Below are 22,587 nucleotides of genomic sequence, written 5' to 3' on the forward strand. Positions count from 1 at the left end.
AATAATAATCACAGGACTTGTCCAAAATTACTCATATTGCCCTTTTTCCTCAGTCATGCAACACTATGAGACTATGCAACACTATGCAACCTTATTAGAGCATTTTCCCTCAAGGAAAAACACTAACGTGCAATGTAATTTGTACAGTGCAAGTTGCTTTGTTCTTGCTTACTATTGCAGGTTCCCCTTCAACAACTGTCAGTGTCTCCTCACTAGTCTGACATTACCAAGCTTGATAGCCCTTGGGAAAGGAATAGAATACCAGATATCTATCAAATTTTTGTTTCTGGGCATTAGTAAGCAAGATCAATTCCGGGATAGTTTTTGAGAGGACTATATCAAGAGTTGGCTCCCTTCAATTAATGCCTTCAAATGCTTCCAAGTTAGAAGAATCTCAGATTGAAAGATACCAATTGCAAGTTTTATTCAAAGCACCAAGGCTTTTTGCCTCAAGCATCTAGACTATAAATACCACCCAACCCAATATGGGGTCAATGCTTTGTCAGAAGCTAGATTTGGATTTTGCTAAATGGGAAGTCTAGGGGAGGGAGATGCTAGTGGAACCAGTCAGGTTGCTGTTTTTAAGCTATTTGACAGATCTGTGAAGTATTAAAAAGGAAGCCTCCTACCTCTTTTCCCCTCAATTAATATACATACCCTGTGAAGATTAGCATAAATCTCTCATGCCCAAGCCAGAAAATGAGAACTGTCTGGATTCTGATTTCTAAGGATGGTTTTCCTTCAGGAGTGTCTGCTTCAAGTCCTCACCATACCAATTACAGCTAGACAGCTCTTTATAAGATCGGTATACAACTAAACTCAAAGCCCATACTCAGTGTTATCAACGGTTCACTGTCAAACTGGGAGGACATATCTAGTGAGATCTTGCAGGGCTCTGTCCTGGGTCCATACTATTCAATATTCTCATTAAAGACTTGGATAAAGGAGGGCAGGGTATGCTTATAAAATTTATTAATGGCACCAGAAGTGCTACCCACTTTGGAAGACAGGATTAGAATTAAAAATGACCTTGACAAATTGAAGAATTGGTCTGATAATCAACAAGATGAAATTCAGTAAAGACAAGTACTACATTTAGGAAGGAAAAATCAAATGCACAGCTACTAAATGGAGAATAACTGGCTAGGCAGTAGTACTGCTGAAAAGGATTTGGGGGTTATAGTGGATCACAAACTGAACATGAGTGAACCATATGATGCAGTTGCACCCCAGAATGTTAGCCTTTCCTGCATTAACAGGAGTGTCATATGTAAGACATGGAAGTAACTGTTCTGCTCTACTCAGCGCTGGTGAGGCCTCAGCTGGAGTAAGTCCTGTGTCTCGTTCTGGGCACATTAAGAAACATATGGATAAAGTAGAGAGAGAGTCCAGAGGAGAGCAACAAAAATGATAAAAGGTTTAGAAAACCAGACCGATGAGGAAAGGTTAACAAAGGAAAGCGTATCACAGCTATCTACCTTTCCGAGGCCTGAAGTAGAGTGCTGTGGAGCTCAAAAGCTTGTCGCTCTCACCAACAGAAATTGCTCCAATAAAATATTTTACCTCACCCACCTTGTCTCTCTAATATCCTGGGACCGACACGGCTACACCACCACTGGAAACAGAATACTGAAGAGCTTCATCATGGGACATTGGGCTACAAGATAGACCATTTCCCCCAAATCTGGTTATTAGCAAGTGTCATAGGTTTCACCCCCACTCTGAACTTTAGGGTACAGATGTGGGGACCTGCATGAGAACCCCTAAGCTTAATTACCAGCTTAGATCAGTATGCTGCCACCACCAAATTGTTTAAAACAGCTGTTTATGAGTCATTTGGAAAAAACACTGTCTTCCCCCTGCAAAATCTCTCCCTCCCTACTGTAACCCTTCCCCGGGTAACCTTGAGAGACTTCTTCACCAATTTCCTGGTGAACACCAATCCAAACCCCTTGGATCTTAAAACAAGGAAAAAATCAATCAGGTTCTTAAAAAGAAGACTTTTAATTAAGGAAAAGGGGTAAAAGAAATACCTCAGAGATTAGCATGCAAACTACCCTCACAGACAACAGATTCAAAACACAGAGGATGTTCCCCTGGGCAAAAACCTTAGTTACACAAAAGAAAACCCAATTTGATTATCCCTCTAATGCAAAAAGACAAAGTCACAAAAGGAAATAAACATAAGCTAATTCATTCCTTCTCTAATACTCACTACCCTGGTTGATTCCTGGATCTTTTCACTCCGGCACAGACTTAATGAATAGAACAAAGGAAGAACTTCCCTCCTTCCTCTTGAAACATCATATCCCCTCATTGGTTCCTCTGGTCAGGTGTCAGCTAGGCTAGGTGAACCCTTAACTATCTGTTTATGACAGCAAGATTTAAAACCAAACCCATAAAGGAAGTGGTATATACCCAGCAAGCCATGCTGTAGCTCAGGGGTAGGCAACCTATGGCACATGAGCTCATTTTCAGTGGCACTCTCACTGCCCAGGTCCTGGCCACTGGTCCGGGGGGCTGTGCATTTTAATTTAAATTTAAATGAAGCTTCTTAAACTTTTTAAAAAACTTGTTTACTTTATATACAACAATAGTTTAGTTTTCCATTATAGACTTATAGAAAGAGACCTTCTAATAACATTAAAATGTATTACTGGCACGCAAAACCTTAAATTAGAGTGAATAAATGAAGACTCGGCCCACCACTTCTGAAAGGTTCCTGACCCCTGCTGTAGCTCTTTTGGGATAATGAGACACTTCTCCTGGGATAACAGAATCATGAAGTGGGGGTCACTGAAGACTCATTTCCTTATTAGCACCCCACCAATAAACTTACTATTCCACATCTCCCAGTGTATACTCTCTAGTTACAAAGATCTCCCATGGTGGACTGCAACACCATGCACCTCCATGCCTGCAAGAGCCTCCCCATCCATGAGAAGGCAGGAGGCTAACAGACTCTCCTCCTAAAGGAACATCCAGTTGCCTCCAGCAGGCCCTAGAGTACACACTATGCTGGGGAACTAGCCTAGAACAAGATAACCACTCATTCATTCATAAAATAGTCCTTTTTTCCTCCTCTACGCACGTCAGGAGGCAGCCTACTTTTGAATTCCAGATACGAGTGTAAATATTTACTGCAACTAAGACGTTAACATGGGGTGGGCAAACTTTTTGGCTTGAGGGCTGCATCAGGTTTCCAAAATTGTATGGAGGGCATGGCCTGGCCCCCACCCCCTATCCGACCCCACCCCCCGCTTCTTGCCCCCTGATGGCACTCCCTGAACTCCTGCCCCATCCAACCCCGCCCCCCGTTTCCTGACAGCCCCCCCGGGACCCCTGCCCAATCCACCCCCCTGCTCCCTGTCCCCTGATCACCCCCAGAACCCCTGCCCCTGATTGCCCCCCACTGCACCATCAAACCCCTCCTCTCATTCCTGAATGCCCCTCCCCGGGACCCCTGCCCCCTTTAAACCCCCCTGTTCTCCGCTCTCTGACTACTCTGACCCTTATCCACATCTCTGCCCTCGACCCCCCCCCCACCCCAACTCCCCTGCCCTCTATCCAACCCCCCCTGCTCCCTGCCCCCTTACCGAGCTGCCTGGAGCACCGGTGGTGGCGGCACTACAATCATGCCACTGCAGGCCATGGCTCTGCAGCTGCGCTGCCCCAGGAGCTCGCAGCCCAGAGCATTGCGCTGGCGGTGCAGTGAGCTGAGGCTATGGGGGAGGGGGGACAGCAGGGGTGGGGCCGGGGGCTAGCCTCCTGTACCAGGAGCTCAGGGGCCGGACAGGAGGGTCCCGCGGGCCGTAGTTTGCCCACCTCTGCGTTAACACATTCAGATTACAATACTGTAAAATGTTTTTAGACAGACCTCTTTGAGAAGGAACATGCATAGAGAAAAGAATGCTCAACAGCTCTAGTAAAAGTAGCTCTAGCTGAGAGCATAAAAGCTTCTTTGTGATATGCAGGGCATAATCTATGTAAATTAGTCTATTCGGGCCTTATCTTGACTTTGAGTGTGTGCTCCCTGGGCTGTTGAACAATTAGTCTGGATATTAATATGACCATTGTTCAAATTATGAAATTCACATAGAAGCTTCCTTAGCCACCGTTTCATAGATCTTTCACCAGAATCAAAACTACAAGTGTCATAAACAGATCAGGGTTAAGGTCCCTTTTTACCTGTAAAGGGTTAACATGTTGTACCTGGTGACCACCTGACCAGAGGACCAATCAGAGACGAGATAATTTCAAATCTCTGTGGAGGGAAGCTTTTGTCTGTGTTTTCTTTGGTTGTCTCGAGAACTGTTTTTGGATCTAACAGAGGACAGTCATGTCTCCAAGTTCTCCTGGAGTAGTTTCTACTAATTAATAGTGAGTATTAATTAGAAAGGCGAATTAGTCTTATGATTTGATTTCTACATTTGCAATTGTGTGTTTGCTAAAGGAAATGCTTTATTCCTGTTTGCTGATATTACTTTTACTGAGAAAAGGGGGAGAGGGGATTCTCTCCAGAGACTGATAAGGTTATACCCTATGAGTGTCCAGCTTGGGCTCATAGAGATTCTGTATTTTCTTTTTATTCTTTAATAAATTCTTTTCTATTAAGGACTTGTTGGTCTTTCCTTGGGTGGATTCTCAGGGAAAGGGGAGGGGGAGGTATCCCTCTGTAGTTGGATCCCGGTATCTCTCCTAGGAAAAGGGAGGGGGGGGGGAGGAAGCAGGGGGAATGGTTTGTTTCTCCTGGGTGTGAGAACTCCATGGATTTGGGGCTCTTGGAATCCCCTAGGATTTTGGGGAAGGACTGTGTCTCAATTCACATTTCCTAATTGAGTGGTGGCAGCGAGAAGGAACCCTACCCTAAGGGTTAGGGTGGTGGCAGAATACCTGCGGGTCCCCATCTTTGAACCCACAAGCTCAAAGTGGGGGTGAGATCCCATGACAACAAGCTTCAGTATAACTCTCCTGCTTTCAACCACCTATAGTTTATAAAAGGTAGAAGACATTTCTAGATGCTATAGAGTTGAAAACTGTATGGAGCATATCTCCAAGAACATCTCTGAAGTCCTTAAAGACAAGAAGATCTTTCATACACAGAATAAAAAAAAATAAAGAATTGCCATGCAATAGGCTATCTAGAAAGTAGGGCTTTAAACTTAAAACAGTTCAAGTTAACTGCTATACTTCTTCAATTGTCTCCTTGCAGAAAGCAGCCTTCAAATTTCTCTCTCCAAGGATTCTTTTCAACCTGCCTGCCATTCCCTAGGAAAAACAGGATTCCCAGCATGAAAGAGGGTAGGGATAAGCTCAGTGGTTTGAGCACTGGCCTGCTAAACCCAGGGCTGTGAGTTCAATCCTCGAGGGGGTCATTTAGGGATCTGGGGCAAAAATCTGTCGGGGGATTGGTCCTGCTTTGAGCAGGGGGTTGGACTAGATGACCTCCTGAGGTCCCATCCAACCCTGATATTCTGATTCCATGATTCTAAAGGTTAGGATGAAATAATGAGAAATGCTTCAGTTAAAGAAAACTAAGTGTTAGAGCCTATGCTCTCAAGTTGAATATGCAAGTCTATACAACGGTCCCCATTTTTATAAACTATCATTACCAACATTTAAAAATAGCCAGGAAAAAGGAAAGAATCAGCAGCAAGAAGTTTGATTACTTCCACTGTTCACCTGACTCAACACATAGAAGTTTTATGTTGCTGTTTTATAAAGACTCCCTGAAGTCCTACAGCACAAACTTCATCAATGGGGCAGAAATCTTGCACAGAAAGTAAAATAAAGGCCCTCTTGTAATTTGTCAGATTACTTGCAACAACGGTCTCATAACCAAGTAAATTGTTTACCTCTGTCAATTAAGGAGCAGAAGCAGAAGTATAGTCCAGTCACATACCAAAATGGAATTGTATAGGTAAGGTGGAGCTGAGGTTTAAGCGATGATTTGATTACCTTCTCCAAACTGGGGACCATGTGAGCCTTTTTGCTAACAATGTGAAATGCAGACCAGGGACAACTGGGTAAATCCTATGCAATTAGCTGATTTTAAAAAGCAGATAGTACATATTATGCATGCAGTGTAGAGTAATTGTTATTCCCCCTTTTTAGGGGGTTGTTTTCAGACAACAGAAAGAGGGAATGTTTAGGGCTCCCATCTGGCAAGGATCTGAAATTCTTTTTAAGTGTCCAAATGATAAATAGGGGAAGTAGTCTTGGAAATACCTGTTGGCTATAAATAAAGGAGAGATCTTACAGTATAAGGCAGAAGCTGTGGGATTAAGATTACTGGGTAGCTGCATCATAATGTTATTGAATTTACATTGCATATAAAAAGAAGTATGCCATAAAACAAAGTTACGAACGCTAACATTTACATCCAATTATATAAACTTAGAGGCTAATTTATGAAATGGTAAAATTATTTCTACAGAGTTAGCAATTTATTAGACACTTGGAAAAAGTTAAATGGATTTAAGTTACCTGGATGTGGTCTTGAAAATGGTCCATCTTTAGCTTGAGTGACTCCAAAACATAAGAAAACCAAAATACTGGCAACAATACCTCTGAAAATAAAGAACAAACTATTCAGTATATATTTGCTTCACCAACCCACTCCAATGAAGAAAATCATGACAAAAAGAATCTCAGTTTAAATTCTTAAAAGTCTAGAACACCTTGTCTCTTTATATTAGTGTAATTTCCCCAGATCAGTTATAATTTCCAGTGAGATGCAGGTTTCATCTTTTGCAGTTTTTGTTATAGGGGAAACTGGTACTAACCCATATATTTAGGTTTCCTAGCACTGCATAATACTATCCATTATAAAAGATTCATGACTTTTTCTGAAAAGCTCTTAAAACCTCCATAGTTTACAGAAGGTCTTTGAAATTCAGTAGGGAGAAAGTCCTTGGGCTAGAGAATTGTTTTCTTTGTCCCATTAAATTCCATTCAGGTTTTGCTGAGCTATAAATGGTTGAAAATAATCATTTCCCTTCTCACTTGTGTTGCCGAGGAATACGTTAGCCAAAATAACTGAACATGAATATTCTAAGGGTACATCTATACTACCCGCTGGATCGGCAGGTAGTGTTCAATGTATTGAGGATCAATTTATCGCGTCTCGTCTGGACGCAATAAATCGATCCCCAAATCGATGCCCGTACTCCACCTCGGCAGGAGGAGTAAGCGTAGTCGACAGGGGAGCCGCAGCAGTCAACTCACCGCCGTGAGGATGGCCAGGTAAGTTGAACTAAGATACTTCGACTTCAGCTACACGAATAGCGTAGCTGAAGTTGCGTATCCTAGTTCGAACCTTCCCTCTTAACACCCCCCCCCCCCCCGCTAGTGTAGCCCAGGCCTAAGACCATGTCCATTCTGCTGCCAAATCAGCAACAGACACTGCATGGGAACACCAGGAAACTGCTGGAGCAGCCACACTGGGGGCTGGGCAAGAGAGCCAGGCCAGGCTTCCCCTGACTACCCCATAGACCCGGCATCTGGTCCTAGTGCCCCAATCCCACCTCCCAGATACCAGCTTTCTCCTGCTACCAGCTAGTGTTAGTCTTGTAGCTCATGTGGTAGACATTTGTGCTTCAATGTGAAAGGTGCAGTTTCAAACTCTGCTGATTATTTATGATGGGAGATTGTTACAGTTGTAAAGAACAGAATTTGTTTTAAAAAAAACTAGGGAACTGCATGCAGAAAATATTAAAAGGGCATTCTTTAGGTTGCAAATGCTTCGAAAGTTAGGAATTGCCAGATTTAAGGTTGCTTGTGCTTTGAAAAAAGGTTTGAAGATTCACTAAATGGTCAAATTGAGACTCTCATGTAACCTTTCGTAATGCTTGTATTCTTGCCTATCCATGCCGCTTAATATATTTCTTCTACAATGTAAATTAAATGCAGCCTGCTTTTTTAATTAAAAAGAATGAATGACTACTATAACACCAAACTCCCTGTCTGACCTACCATCCTCGTAATAGATGGATTAGCATGCTGATCCAATTCTCAGATCTCTGAACATCAAGTGACTCACGGGCATGGACAAGGGGTCTCAGGTAAGGCTGTTTGTGAAACTTTCACTAAATGTATTTGAAGACCTGCAAATCTGTTACAACTTCAAGATACTAGAATCTATAGAACTTTAAGTTATTCCCAAACTTTTAACTCTTGTACATTTAATAATCTTTGAGTGCAACTTGTGTAAGTTTCACTTCATGTAGCAGCCTTAACTTAAAATGCTGTTCTCCTTGAAACTATGGAAAAATGGCACCTTCTCCCTCTTCACCTGTTGCCCTGAATGGCTAAAACAAAAAAAACAAAACAACCCCCCCCCCATCTTAAGAGCTAGAGGTCTGCCAGTTTTGTACTAGAATGCCAATATCCTCAAGAGTTACCATCATGCACAGATGGTATATTTATCTGAAGTTACAGAACTTGTTTTTTTGAGAAAAAAATTAGATGCAGTTATCTATTGGCTTGTCACCTTAGGTCTACCTACCTAGGAATATGTCCCGGTGCCAATCAATGACATCAGCTACAGATACAACAGGTACTGAAAATTTAACTACTTTAAAGTAAATGGGAGGAAACAGTTTAATGCCATCACAGAAAGCATGATCAAGACCTGGTGAAAGCACTTTAAATACTCAGAGTATACATGATTTGTTACTGAGTTCAGACAGCTTTTAAAAACCCCAAGCTGAGGCTTACTAATCAATTGCTATCACATGAACTAAGGATGGAATATTTGCGTAGGCAGAGTTCCAATTTGGGCTGAAGCAGCACTTGTAAGAGTACTAGAATTGTAAGCTCTAGCACAAGTAGAAAAGGAAGACGTTTTAGAAAAGGACTGAGGCTGAGGCTACACTTGCACTTCAAAGCGCTGCCGCGGCAGCGCTTTGAAGCGCTAAGTGTAGTCAAAGCACCAGTGCTGGGAGAGCTCTCCCAGCGCTGTCCGTACTCCACCTCCCTGTGGGGAATAATGTACAGCGCTGGGAGCCGCGCTCCCAGCGCTGGGGCTTTGACCACACTGGCGCTTTGCAGCACCGCAATTTGCAGCGCTGGAGAGGGTGTGTTTTCACACCCTGCTGCAGCGCTGCAAATTTGCAAGTGTAGCCATGGCCTTAGAATTGCGCATTTGGACTTTTAGCACAACTTTGATACATTATAACAACTAATATAATTGAGTTTGTGATTTTGCTCAAGAATTACTGAAAGTTCCACACTACAAAATAAGTACCTTAAAACATTTATTCAACAGGATAGTTCTTAAATGTAGTTGAAGTTGTGGCTCTGGCTTTTCCCAATATTAAGTCTACAAACAGACTGGTTTTGTTTGTGGGAGATGGGGAATTACTTGAGGTTGACTCTACTTCTATATCCAGGCATTTGGTTACCAGCCAGCACCCTGGCCACACATGATGGAACTCTGTATGAAAACTACAGAAATAATGTACTAATACAGTTTAAAAGGTTAGTATGCATAAGGCAGCCATATTTGACTCTTTTCATAAATAAAATATTTTTCAATCATGGCTCCTTCAGAAGCGTAGCTGGGGCACAAGAGTTCAGGTTGACTACTAGCAAGTCTTGTCTTTATGTTTTTGTATTTTTTAAAGGTAGTGTGTTTAAATGGCTAAGGATGGAAGTTTTACCATCAAAAACTAATAATGACAACCAAGTTTTAGCAGGATTAATTGACAGTCTTCAAGGTTTGATAACTGCGTTGACACAACAAGGATATATTAGGGTTGCACACTAAAATTAGCTAATAAATGACACTGTTGACACAGCAGGTAGGTTCCACCAAGCTTTCCAAAAGGTGAAGAAAACTATTACAATTTGTAGCTATTACACAAAGAATGTAATTAGATTCTTTGAGTATTTGATTTATCCACCCCACCCCTTGCATTTGAAATTATGAAGCTGGCATGTACATTCTTAACAGTGCCTACATTTACATCTAAAATGATCACTCTACACTTTTGGTATTATGTTCCAATACAAATTTCTTAAATTAATCATCATTTTGCTTAGCCCTGAGCTAAGAGCTCCAAGGCACCATCTTAGGTTTCCATCATGTCATATTATCCTGGATCAATCTCCAAGGGAACCTGCAGTTAGACACATTTACATCTATACTAAAAAAAATCTAACAGTAATATCAGCTGGAAATTAATGAAGTATGTTGAATTTTTGATAATACCCTTCTATTTTTAATTAGCTAAAAGGAAGTTATGCAACACCAGCATTTTTCCAAAAACATTTAAGTGGCAAAACCACCATCATTCTTCCCAATGTCACATTTATTTTTCAGTTGCCACCATGCTGTGTCCTAATGAGGCAGCCTGAAACATTAATGGATATCCCAAGGTTTCACCTATCTGTATAGTGTCCTTCTGACTTATCCTGGAATGAACAAAGGGCTTTACTGGCCTTAGAGCGTCTGTTGCACACTCAGTCCCATAGTTTGCTTTGAGAGACATGACTGGTATCTCTATTTTCTTGGACAGGTAGGCTCAGCCAGGCAGGATCCAAGTGTGGAGGAATCCAGGTGTCAGCTGAGGAGTGTGTGCGGAACAATCTGGGTGCAGGAGGCTTAGTCAGGGGTCCAGGTGAGGCGAGGGATCTGGATGCACATGGGCTTGTTGGTGGGTTTCAGGTGCAAAGGCAGTGGGACTCTGTAGAGAGGTCCCGGTGAAGGTGGTTGAGGCTCAGCAGGGGTGTGTGTGTGTGTGAGGGGGCTTGGCAGGGGGTTCAGGGTGCGAAGGGAGTGGGGCTTGGTGGGATGGGGGTCTGGACGCAGCTGGTTGGGGCTCAGTGGGATGGGGGTTCAGGCATGGGGGCCTCATCAGGGTGGTCCAAGTACATAGGGAGTGGGGCTCATCGGGGTGGGGGTTTGAGTGCAGGGGGCTTAATGGGAGGAGTCTGGGTGCAGGGGCTTGGTGGGGGGGTCTGGATGCAGGGGGTGGGGCTCAGTGGGGAGGGCCGCGTGCAGGGAGCGGGGGCGTTCAGATGCACAGGGGTTGGACATAGAGAGGAGTCGCTCCCAGTATAGTGACCTTTCCCACGCATGCTGAGGATCAATGGGAGCAAGAAGCAGGGTGGGGAAGGGAGATGTGGAGAGCTGGGGGAAGTCTTGGGGGTGACCTGGCCCTGGCCATTCCATGCAAGAGAAGCGCGCTCCTCCTCCCCACCCCCAGCCCAGCCGGAACTAGCCGCTGAGCCTGGCACAGGTTAGGAGCTACTGGCAGGGACGTCCCCAGCCCTGGGGTGGGGGGAGTGGGGCTCGGCAGGGGGTAAGGGTTGGGCAGGGTGAGGGTCAGGTTCTGAATGCAAGGCACAGCAGGGGAGTCGGGGGGGGGGGGGAGGAGGAGGAGAAGATCCACCCTTGTCTGCCCAACCCCGTGCGTCTGACCTGGCATCGGTCAGGGAATCCCCAGCCCATCCTCGCAATGATTTAACCTCTCTGCCAGCTGCTCTGAGCACCCAAAACCAAGCACCTGCACTACTGGGGAGAGGCATATGACCGCTCTTGTGGGTTCTCTTTGCTTCCCCGTCAGAAAGGCATTTTTCTGCAGGGAAGCAAAGAAATCTGCAGGTGACATGAATTCTGCCTGCGCACAGTGGCGCAGAACTCCCCCAGGTGTAATGTCAGTAAGACCTTGTCTGCATTACACTCTTTTCAGGAAAAGTCTCCCTTGTTGGCAACATAAATGCAGCTCCTCTGGTCATAGCAATGATGGCATGACAAGGCACTGGTTGACGCTAGCATTTTAAGCACCCAGTGTGAATAGAGTTATTAGAAAGAGTAGTTAAAATATTAGGGGCTATCTGCAACCTTGCTTGTTCTAGCACACCCACTGTTGCTACAATGGATGGACCTGCACTAGCGTTCATAACAGCAGAATTTTTTTCTGGGGAGAGGAGCAGGGAAAGAGGCTAATATAAAGTCTAAAAGGGCCAACAGGAACTCTGCCCTCATCATGAGAAACTTATATGGTAATTTGTTAGAGAGTCACCTTTTCAGCTTCCAGTCTGAATGAATGTTTATATAAAAGCAAAAATGGACACGGATAGTTCTCTAGGGTTCTAATATATAAGTCACGCAACTTCCACTATGCCAAAAGTCTGTCCTAGAACTGCAAGCTTTGGACCTGTACCAAGATGTGTCTCATGGCAAAACTCAAATCATTCTTCTCTAAAGAAAGAGATACTTGTCCTGTCTCAACTCCCTCATTAGGCACTCAAAGTGCAACACTTGTCAAGTGAGATTAATCTGCTGCAGGACTTATATGAATAAAGTGTCCCTCATCACTGATAAGAAATTTCAACACAGTCCTTTGGTTAGCAAGATAACACTTGAAAATTTCCAACATTTGAGATGTAATGTCTGATAGCATGTATGATATCAGATTATAACACCAGAGCTCTCTGCAGGAAGTCTAATGAACAGTGATTGTTTATAAAGCTATCTTTACCCCTGAAATGTTTAATAGCCTAGAAGATCTTTTTTCTTTACTGATCCTTAAGTGTTCCACAGCAGAAACTGGTGTTCAATTGCCAGCAGACAAAGTACAGCTATAGGATGCCTATGTGCTCTGATTGTTATGTTATGATTGCTATATGCCCTCAGTAGTTGTGGATGGCAAAATGTCTTACCAGCTGGTGGAAAACTGCGCTGACCTGCTGTGCTCACTCATTTACTGGTTGTATTCTGATCACAATTTCAACACACACAATATCAATCACCAAAAATACAAGTGATTTATAGGCCAACCTCTATTTCCAGTCTCAGCTCCTCCCACAGGAGCAGGGTTGCTAACCAGCGCAAAGTGATGTGAAGAGAATGCACTAGATAAAATTTCAGCCATAGCAAAGAGCTCTTTTGGCTGCTTGTTTTGTTTTTGTTCCCTTTTTAAAAACCAACAACACAGAACTATTATACTGATCACAATAGCACACTGACTCAACAGAGCACTGGAAATTAGGATTTTAGCTGTGTTGGGCTTATGCCTACTAGCAGCCATTCTCTTCATTATTATCTTCACAACAAAGATTCCTTCACAAGCATTTTCCCTTTATGGATGACAGAGCTCCATTATGCTGATGGCTGCACATGTTTGAAAGAAGGAAACTGCAACATAAACTGAAGGTTGCAGTTTAACTTCACCTCCACTAATACTGTCCAGATTCTGGAAGTCACTGCTGCAGGTACTGCAAAGTTTCTCGTTTGTGTTCTAAGTCACGGAACAGATAGTGCAGAGATGGTGTTCAAGATGTCCCAGCAGAACTCCCGGGTAGGGTGCCCAACATGGTATTTAAAAGATAAGGGACTGTTTTCTTAGCCCCCCTGCCCCACAATATTTTAAATATCAATAAAATAAATAGGCAGCATTACCAGGGGCATTTCTTGCTGCTTTTTGCAGCACTCAGCAACTCACGATCTTGTACAGAGATGAAAAAAAAACAAGGGCAGCCCCTTGTAACAAGGGACTGATAGCGACCCTACTCCTGGGGCACAAATGTACTGTTAAGTACCTTCTGCAGAGTCCAGCATAAAAAAGAATATGTCCACCTCTAGGGTTCACATTTACTTGTTTGAGATCTTGAATGAGCTTTTGTAGTGCAACTTTTCATTCCATCAGCTATTTCTGCCACCACATGAGTGAGTGTGGCCTGAGTGACTAGTCTTACCCAGAATGCCACAGCCTGAAGGTTCCTAGCATCTACTGATACAGCTGTCCCAATCTGGACTGCGATGTTATCTTGACAGGCAGTAAAGCATATAGTTCTTGGAGTTATAGCTTCAAGGTGAGTCTCTTAAGGACAACAACAAATCTGGCTGTAAGCAAGTTGAGCCTAAGCTTCATGGCTCTGCCTCTCAATCTCTCCTAGAGCTTCAGCTCCCGTTATCTCTGAAGCATAAAGACTATTCAGGTCTGAACTCAGAACTTACTAAAATATCTGCAGATTCATTCCTCCACTAAGCTATAGAAAAATCTATGTGTATGAACAAGACGGTTGAGAACTTTTCTACTTGATATTTATACACCTTTAAATCAAAGGCATAAATCTAATTTACTGCAGGTAGTAGATGGTGTTAGCTTAGCCGCCTCTATTTTCTGAAAACCTGTTAAAATAAATATGAGGACTAAAGATAACTTGTGAGTTAAATTTGGAGTATTCATCACAGTTAGTTTTCTTTTGGGCATTAAACTTATCAGCACATGGAACAGTATGATATGGTGCTGAATGGGCTTAGAACCAAACTAGGAAGTGATTTGCAGGTCAGGATAGAGGTACATTTGTAAAGTTTAAACAGCACTTGTCCAAAAGCTGGCCTCAAAAGTACTTTTGAGAATAGAAGACTCTTTCCCTACTTCTCTTAACTTGAGAAAAAGCTATGCTGTTGGGAGGTGCCAGATTGACAGCCTTGAAGATTCATGCTGCTTTGAGGTCAAAAGACAAGTACAAGCTCTCTGCAACAGCTTATCATACTGGCTCAAAGCTGACTGTTCTGGAGGGATAAAAGGAGTTCAGAATCTATATTCATTTAGGCTCAGTCCCTTATCAGAATCTACCTAATGGAGTGCCAGTTGTGATGGTGTTTGTGATGCTGGCCCTCTAAACAGTCATCAGAAAATAACTAATCTTGGCCACTATTGTCTTGGTCCAAGTTTGAGCCAGTGATGTTGAGGTAAATAGCCCTGTACCCACTTATCAATGCCCAGACATTCCGTTTCCCTTCAGTACTAAGCGATTCGGAGGTGCAAGAAATAAATTCCACACTACATACCTGAAAGAGCCTTGGTGGAGGTCTGAAAGGGGCGACAGAATGCCATTTCTGGCTTTTAAATAGCTTGTCAACTTAGGGTACGTCTACACTACGGGATTATTCCAATTTTACATAAACCAGTTTAGTAAAACAGATTGTATAAAATCGAGTGCACGCGGCCACACTAAGCACATTAAATCGGTGGTGTGCGTCCACGGTCCGAGGCTAGCATCGATTTCTGGAGCGTTGCACTGTGGGTAGCTATTCCGTAGCTATCCCATAGTTCCTGCAGTCTCCCCTGCCCCTTGGAATTCTGGGTTGAGATCCCAGTGCCTGATGGGGCAAAAATCATTGTCGCGGGTGGTTCTGGGTAAATGTCGTCACTCATTCCTTCCTCCGGGAAAGCAACGGCAGACAATCATTTCGCGCCCTTTTTCCCTGGGTTGCCCTGGCAGACGCCATAGCATGGCAACCATGGAGCCTGTTTTGCCTCTTGTCACTGTCACCGTATGTGTAATAGATGCCGCTGACAGAGGCGATTCAGCAGCGCTACACAGCAGTATTCATTTGCTTTTGCATGATAACAGATGGTTATCAGCTGTTCTGTACCATCTACCATACTCTTGTAAATTGGCTATGAGATGACGGTTACCAGTCCTTTTGTGCTGTATTCTCTGCTGCTGTCATAGGTGCCCCTGGCTGAGATCGGCCGGGGGCGCAAAAGACAAGCAGAGACGGTTACCAGTCATATTGCACCGTCTGCTGCTATCATGGGTGCCCCTGGCTGAGATCGTCTGGGGGCACAAAAGACAAAAATGGGAATGACTTCCTGAGTCAATCCCTCCTTTATGGTATCTAAAAATAGAATCAGTCCTGCCTAGAATATGGGGCAAGTGTACTAGAGAAGCAGTGTATCAGAGAACCAGAGAGCACAGCCCCTCCATGTCAGATCCCGCCGAAATGATGAGCTGCATGCCATTCACAGGGGGTGCCCCTGCAACAACCCCACCTGTTGATTCCCTCCTCCCCCAGCCTTCCAGGGCTACCGTTGCAGTGTCCCCCCATTTGTGTGATGAAGTAATAAAGAATGCAGGAATAAGAAACAGTGACTTGTTAGTAAGATAAAATGAGGGGAAGGCAGCCTCCAGCTGCTATGATAGTCCAGACAGGACATTAAGCAGTGTGGGGGAGAGGAGCCCAGCATCCCACTGCTATGATAGTCCAGGCAGTACAGAATCTTTTCTTTACACATGAAGGGCAGGGGCTGATGGAGCTCAGCCCCCTATTGCTACGATGAAGATGGTTACCAGCCATTCTGTACCATCTACTAGGAATGACCAGGAGTTTTTTACCCAGACGCCCCCAGCCGACCTTACCTGAGGCCAGCCAGGAGCACTCACGGGCTGATGATGAGGACAGGTACTAGTCCTATTGTGCAGCACCATCTGCCACAAGGCTGATGATGACGGTTACCAGTCATATTGCACCATCTACCACCAGCGAGGGGGAAAGAGGATACTGCAATTGAGTGCCGCAGCATCGCGTGTACCAGCAGCATTCAGTAGACATAGGGTGACATTTAGAAGAGTCAAGAGACAATTTTTTTCCCTTTTACTTCTGGGGGTGGGTGGGGGCTGTAAATTGACGAGCTATGCCCTGAACCACCGCGGACAATGTGTTTGACCCTACAGGCATTTGGAGCTCAGCCAAGAATGCAAATGCTTTTCGGAGACTGCAGGAACTGTGGGATAGCTTGAGTCCTCAGTCCCCCTCCCTCCATGAGTGTCCATTTGATTCTTTGGCTTTCCGTTACGCTTGTCACGCAGCAGTGCGTTGAGTCCCTGCTATGGCCTCTGTCTGGAGATTTTTTAAAAATGCTTTGGAATTTCGTCTTCTGTAATGGAGCTCTGATAGAACAGATTTGCCTGCCCATACAGCGATCACATCCGTACGGTCCATGCTGGAGCTCTTTTTGGATTTTGATTTCGGACTGCATCGCCACCCGGGCTGATCGGAGCTCCACGCTGGGCAAACAGGAAATGATATTCAAAAGTTCGCAGGGCTTTTCCTGTCTACCTGGCCACTGCATCCGAGTTCAGATTGCTGTCCAGAGCGGTCAGTGGTGCACTGTGGGATACCGCCCAGAGGCCAATACCGTTGATTTGCGGCCACACTAACCCTAAATCGATATGGTAATACCGATATTAGCGCTACTCCTCTTGTTAGGGAGGAGTACAGAAACCGGTTTAAAGAGCCCTTTATATCGATATAAAGGGCCTCTTAGTGTGGACGGGTGTGGCGTTAAATTGGTTTAACGCTCCTAAAACCGGTTTAAACGTGTAGTGTAGACCAGGCCTTAATCTTACTTCACCATCCTAAATTCTTCCTCTAGCAGTACTACTCCTGCTGTTTTACCAGATTGAGCATTTGGATATGGCTCTTGCCCAGGCTAAATATTTTCATGATTCAAGCAAAGGAGAAATATTAAGGTTGCTGATTTATTTTACTTTTTGCCTGTTTTTACAATCTTACACTTCCTCCAAACTTGCAGCGGGGGAATAGGCAGGAAACATGTCTTGCACTAGCCCTCCCTCTTGTAGTGTTAGTATTTCAATTACCAAGTCCATTTCCCATTGCTTATTTTCCCCAATATCCATTTCTGGCAACCCTTAAGGAGAGTAAGCCCAGTATGGAAATACAGTAACTCCTCACTTAACAGTCCCAGTTAACATTGTTTCGTTATTACATTGCTGATCAATTAGAGAACATGCTTGTTTAAAGTTCTGCAACGCTGCCTTATAACATTGTTTGGCAGCCGCCTGCTTTGTCCACTGCTTGCAGGAAGAGCAGTGTGTTGGAGGTAGCTGGTGGGGGCTTGGAATCAGAGTGGACTGGCAGTGCCCCCCCCCCCATCAGCTCCCCTAAGTTCCCTGTGCAGCAGCCACCCAGCAGGCTACCAATTGCCGGGCAGTTCAGGTGTCCCTCCCCCCACTGCTGTGTGCTGCTCCTGCCCTCTGCCTTGAAGGCTGCTCCTGGGAGCCTTCTACTTGCTGTGCAGGGAGTAAGGGGAGGGAAGAGGGGTGCTGATGTCAGGGTGTCCCCCTCCCCCTGCTCCTGTACCCTATCTACACAGAGCAGGGTGGTGACAGGACAGGGCTCAGGAGGGAGGGAGGGAGCTTCCTGGCAGCAGCTATTGTCTCAACTTGCCGATCTACTTAAAAAGGCACTGCACTTAGTGTGGGGTCAGCGTACTTAAAAGGGGCAATGCCCCGTCTCTCTCTCTCTCACACACACACACACACACACACACACGGTGTGTGTCTCTGTCTCTCTCAAACACACCCGGCACTTTGGAAAGTGGAGGGAGTGGTGCGCTCCAGTGGGATAGCGTGGGTTCATCATCACATTCAGTTTATGCAGGGAATGTTTGCAGCCACTACCATGCATCTCCTGTGTCTCCTCCCTCCATCTGTGCTGCCTTGTAGAGAGTGAGGCTACATTAACAACATGTTAAGTTAACCCTTGAGGGCTCAGCCAAGTGCTAGATCATCATTTAGCAGCAAGGCATTCCCTGGAAAATATCCCACCCTCTGACTCCACCATCTCAACCAAGCTACACAATCATCATTGCTGTTTATAGTATTACATTGGTTGTTCGTAAGTCTTTTGTCTGGCGAAAAAATATTTCCCTGGAACCTACCTCCCCCCCTTTACATTAATTCTTATGGGGAAATTAGATTCACTTAACATCATTTCGCTTAAACTAGCATTTTTCAGGACCATAGCTACAATGTTAAGCGAGGAGTTACTTGTACCAGTATTGATGGCAACAAGCTTCTCCAGAGGCAAGGTCATCCTTGCCATCTGACTCTTCAGATGACAAGTAGGTTTTGTGAACAGTTTTACTAGTAAAAACACTGTTTTTACCCTAGAGAGAGATCCAGAAGAGCTACTGAAACATGTCACCTAACGGACACACTGGATATCAAAATGACTAGTTATACCAGGGTGATAGGGTTCATAATTATTTATATATTTGAGATGTGGGGTAAAAGAATCTGAAGTATTTCAGACTGGTGGAGATGGTTACAAACAGTAGTTGTTACCTCAGATTAACATACAACCGTCTCTAATGGCAACTAATTTTAGCATGCAGTTGAGAGACTAATTCCAGGATCAATGGGACAAAAGCCTTAAGACATTCATTGTGAAGAAAAAAAACACACAAACTCACAGTCAGCGCTGCATTCAATACTGAGAGAATGATTTAGTCTCAAAGGCTAGGAAGTTTAAATAAGTAATCTGAGATATAAATGGATAGAGCAGTACTGAGGTTCCCACCAGCACCCCACAACTCCTTGAATCATGCTCTGCAATAGTTACTGCCTTATTCTTACTTGTTGGTGCCCATGACAACAGGAGGTCAGACAATCTGGTGGTCCATTCTGGCTTTCAACTGTATGACTATCCTTTTTAATCTATTCTTTCTGCTGCTATCTGTGCTCATACCCCTGTACATGTTTACTGCTGTAGGCAGCTGCATAGGGGGCCTTTAGGGGAGTAGGGAGGGAAAGCTGGTTTTCAATGAACTAACCATCAGTCTTGGAAGCATGTTTGCAATGGGGAGTGGAGCGGTTCTGGTTTGTTTTCCTTGCTCCCTACTATTCTTCCCTACCCACACCCCTTGTCCCAGAGTAGTTTATCACCCCACAAGTTAACAACATGCAACAAGAGTATGAAAACTAATGATTTCAAAGTGTTTGCAATTCTACATTTGTGGGCTCCACATACAGACAAGAACAAAGCTTTACTGCAATACACATTTCCAAGTACTGAATTATCACAGGAACAGACACTGTTCATTACACATTGTACGATTACGCTATTGATGTTCATTAAGCAGAGTAAGTGTTATTGTAGGATTTTTTTTCATAGAGTGACAGCCTCAAGCAGACACAGATTTTAGAGTTTAAAGAACAGAGGGTAAATCCACAGAAAGAGCAGAACTAGCCTAAAATAAGGTAGAACTGTGATCCAAGGCAAGACAAAGTTTTGTACGTCACCAAAGTATAAAACCATGCACTCTACTTTTTGGAGGGTTCTGGGAACTAAACACATTTTATTTTTTACAAGGAACACTAGAATATGTTTGAAATGTATTGGCTACAATTACTCTGTGTACACTAAAAACAGAATGAGATACATAACTGCCACACAACCCTAAAGTCAAAATGGAGGGGCTGATAAAAGTAAGCTCAATCATATACAGCAAAACAACAAGAAAAGCTTCCCTTTGAATGTTTCTTTCAGCACATCACAACTACCTAGCAGAGAGATCAAATGTTCTTGAGGGTTTCCTTTAGCACATCCAAACAGGCTCATCTTTTTATGAAGGGTTTGTATTTTGAAACAGCACATGATCTCATTCTTCTAGGTGTTATTACATAGGCTCTTTTCCCGGGCTGTTTCTTTACACTGTAGCTAGTGTTTGATAAAGATAACGAAGCATTAGCAATAACAGGAATGTGGAGAAAAGGCATCTATCTCATACCAAGGAGATTATTACTTCCTGTAGCTTGTTTTCACTTAACAAAACCCAAGTTGCAGGAGGGAAAAGGAGTGTGAAGAAAAGCTTGTTTCTGGTAGCCTTCTGCAAGCCCATGTGCCTGAATAAATTACAGGGGACTGCAAAGTCTACTGAAACTTGGCTGCACCATAACTTTGAGACTCTGAGCCTCAGGTCACTATACAAGCAACTCTAATTTCCAAGTCAAGAAGGAATAATAATAAAAGAATAAAGATGTTGCAGTGAACAACCACCTTCAGATTCTTGAGTTATCCTGGCTGTCTGGGTATTCCTTTCCCGCCCCCCCCCCACCCCCAAGGGAATTTGAGGAAGGTATGACTATGTGACACATTTATATAGCATTTTGCAAACAAACAATGAAACCTCAACATACTTTTCACCTCTTCCCTACCTGGAAATTGTAATGATGGGTTCTAGGTCATACACCAAGCTAATGGCAGAGCTGCAATTAGAACTCAGTTTCACATTGCTGGGGCCCTAATTTCTAGCCACTCAACACTATCATCTAGTCCATTCTAACCGCACATCACTGCCAAATCCAACTTTATTTATTGTAATACAAAGATAGGTGTGTTCTGAAGTTGCTATCTCAGGCAGTGAACACACAAACTCTCCTCAGCATATTGGTATAACCGAAGGAGGATAGGAGGTACACAACCATACATTTGGTGACCATGAAAAGGGCTGAAGTTGTAGGATTATTAGAAAGCAAAGAGGTTGCTTATCAATAGCTGTTTTTCCAGAGTCTGTATATTCACACTTGTAGGATATGGTGCTCATGACGTTGAGCTGAGGAACTGCCTTAAAAACTTGGCACACACAGTTGACATTATCACCTTGTACACAAGGGAGAGGACACCCCACCCCATGACCTTTTGTTTCTTCTCCTTAACTACTGAGGTCTGATATTATATAGAACTCCAAGGTAGATAGGAAGGTGGATGGATAGTGTGAATACACAGAGGCAACTCTCAGAACAGTAAATAACCTCTTCTTTGATGGCCTATATGCATTCCCCTTGTGGGAGATTAGCAAGCAGTGCTCTTCCAGGTGGATAGCGGGCAAGGTGTTCACAGATAAATATGGATTGTAGCACTGCCCTCCCAAACCAGGCACTGGAGTGCAATGCTGAATACAAATAGCATCTGGTGTAAATGTGTAACTTCCAAGATGCTGCTTTGCTTTACACCAGGGGAATTGCCTGCAACATGCTACTGATGCTGCAGTGGCTCTTGTAAATATGGGGCATTGGTTTCCTAGCTAAGGTATAACTATGTTCAATACATCTACTAATCCAGTGAGAAAGCCTTTGCTTGGTAATGAGTTCTCCCTTGGCACCTCTCCCTACATGATACAAACAAGGTATTTTATTTTCTTAAAGGCCCGGTGTTTTCTAGGTTAAAAACAGAGTGTCCTTAAATCTACGATATGGAGGCAAATTTCCCTCAGTGGGAGTGGAGTCTGCAAAGGACATGGAGAGAGAAATACATTGAGAACACCTTAGACATGAAGCTGGGATGGAACTGTGGTGACTTTTTCCTTGTGGGCCACAGTATAAAGTAGAGTGAAAGTACTAAGCTCACTCAACCTCTCTGCAGACATAACTGTTATCAGGAAGACTGTTTTGATTGATAGATGTTCAAGGGAGACTGGTAAAGAAGGCCCCTTCATCAATTTAGTTAGAAAAAGATTTAGGTCTTGAAGACAGGGACTCCCTAATGATGGGGAAGGAACACTTCTGTTTGTGCACTCTTTCGAAACACACAAGGTTCACTCCCTTATACAAAGTAAGGGGATGTAATCATCTGTGTGGGAGATCTCCCAATAGACACTTCCATAGCTCAGTGCCAGTGGCACAATATCCCACACAGAGAGCCTCTGCATTCCTAATATTTATTCCCCATTACTTGATGTGACTATTTTTTAGTGTCTCTGCACAGAACACAGTTCAATAAGTTAAACAGAATGAAATATTTGATATGAAAACAAAACCGAAAAATGGTCTGATTAATTTTCTTCCATATCTGTGTATTACCATTATAAAGGCATTGATCTCAATAACATATTCCACTGAGTCACGTTATGATGTTCGTGTGTGTCAGCCTCTAATCCCAACACTTTTGATGCATCATAACTTCCCCTTCCTTGTGTTTTTCCTCTTCTATTTTAGGAGGCACATTGTGCTGTTCTCTAAATTCTCTTCATTGGTTATAGC

The 22,587-nt window shown here is 43.8% G+C and overlaps 1 protein-coding gene across 2 annotated transcripts in view; it reads right to left on the reverse strand.

Annotated features, from left to right (window-relative positions):
* Positions 1-22,587, reverse strand: part of PTDSS2 (phosphatidylserine synthase 2) — a 74,546-nt gene that overhangs the window by 33,073 nt on the left and 18,886 nt on the right. For both annotated transcript variants that reach the window (XM_045015449.1, XM_045015448.1), the window contains exon 3: positions 6,487-6,569. In XM_045015449.1, the coding sequence (XP_044871384.1) occupies positions 6,487-6,569 (83 nt within the window). The remainder of the gene's footprint in view (positions 1-6,486; positions 6,570-22,587) is intronic.

Source organism: Mauremys mutica, chromosome 4 (assembly GCF_020497125.1).
Source record: "Mauremys mutica isolate MM-2020 ecotype Southern chromosome 4, ASM2049712v1, whole genome shotgun sequence".
Classification (NCBI taxonomy): domain Eukaryota; kingdom Metazoa; phylum Chordata; order Testudines; family Geoemydidae; genus Mauremys; species Mauremys mutica.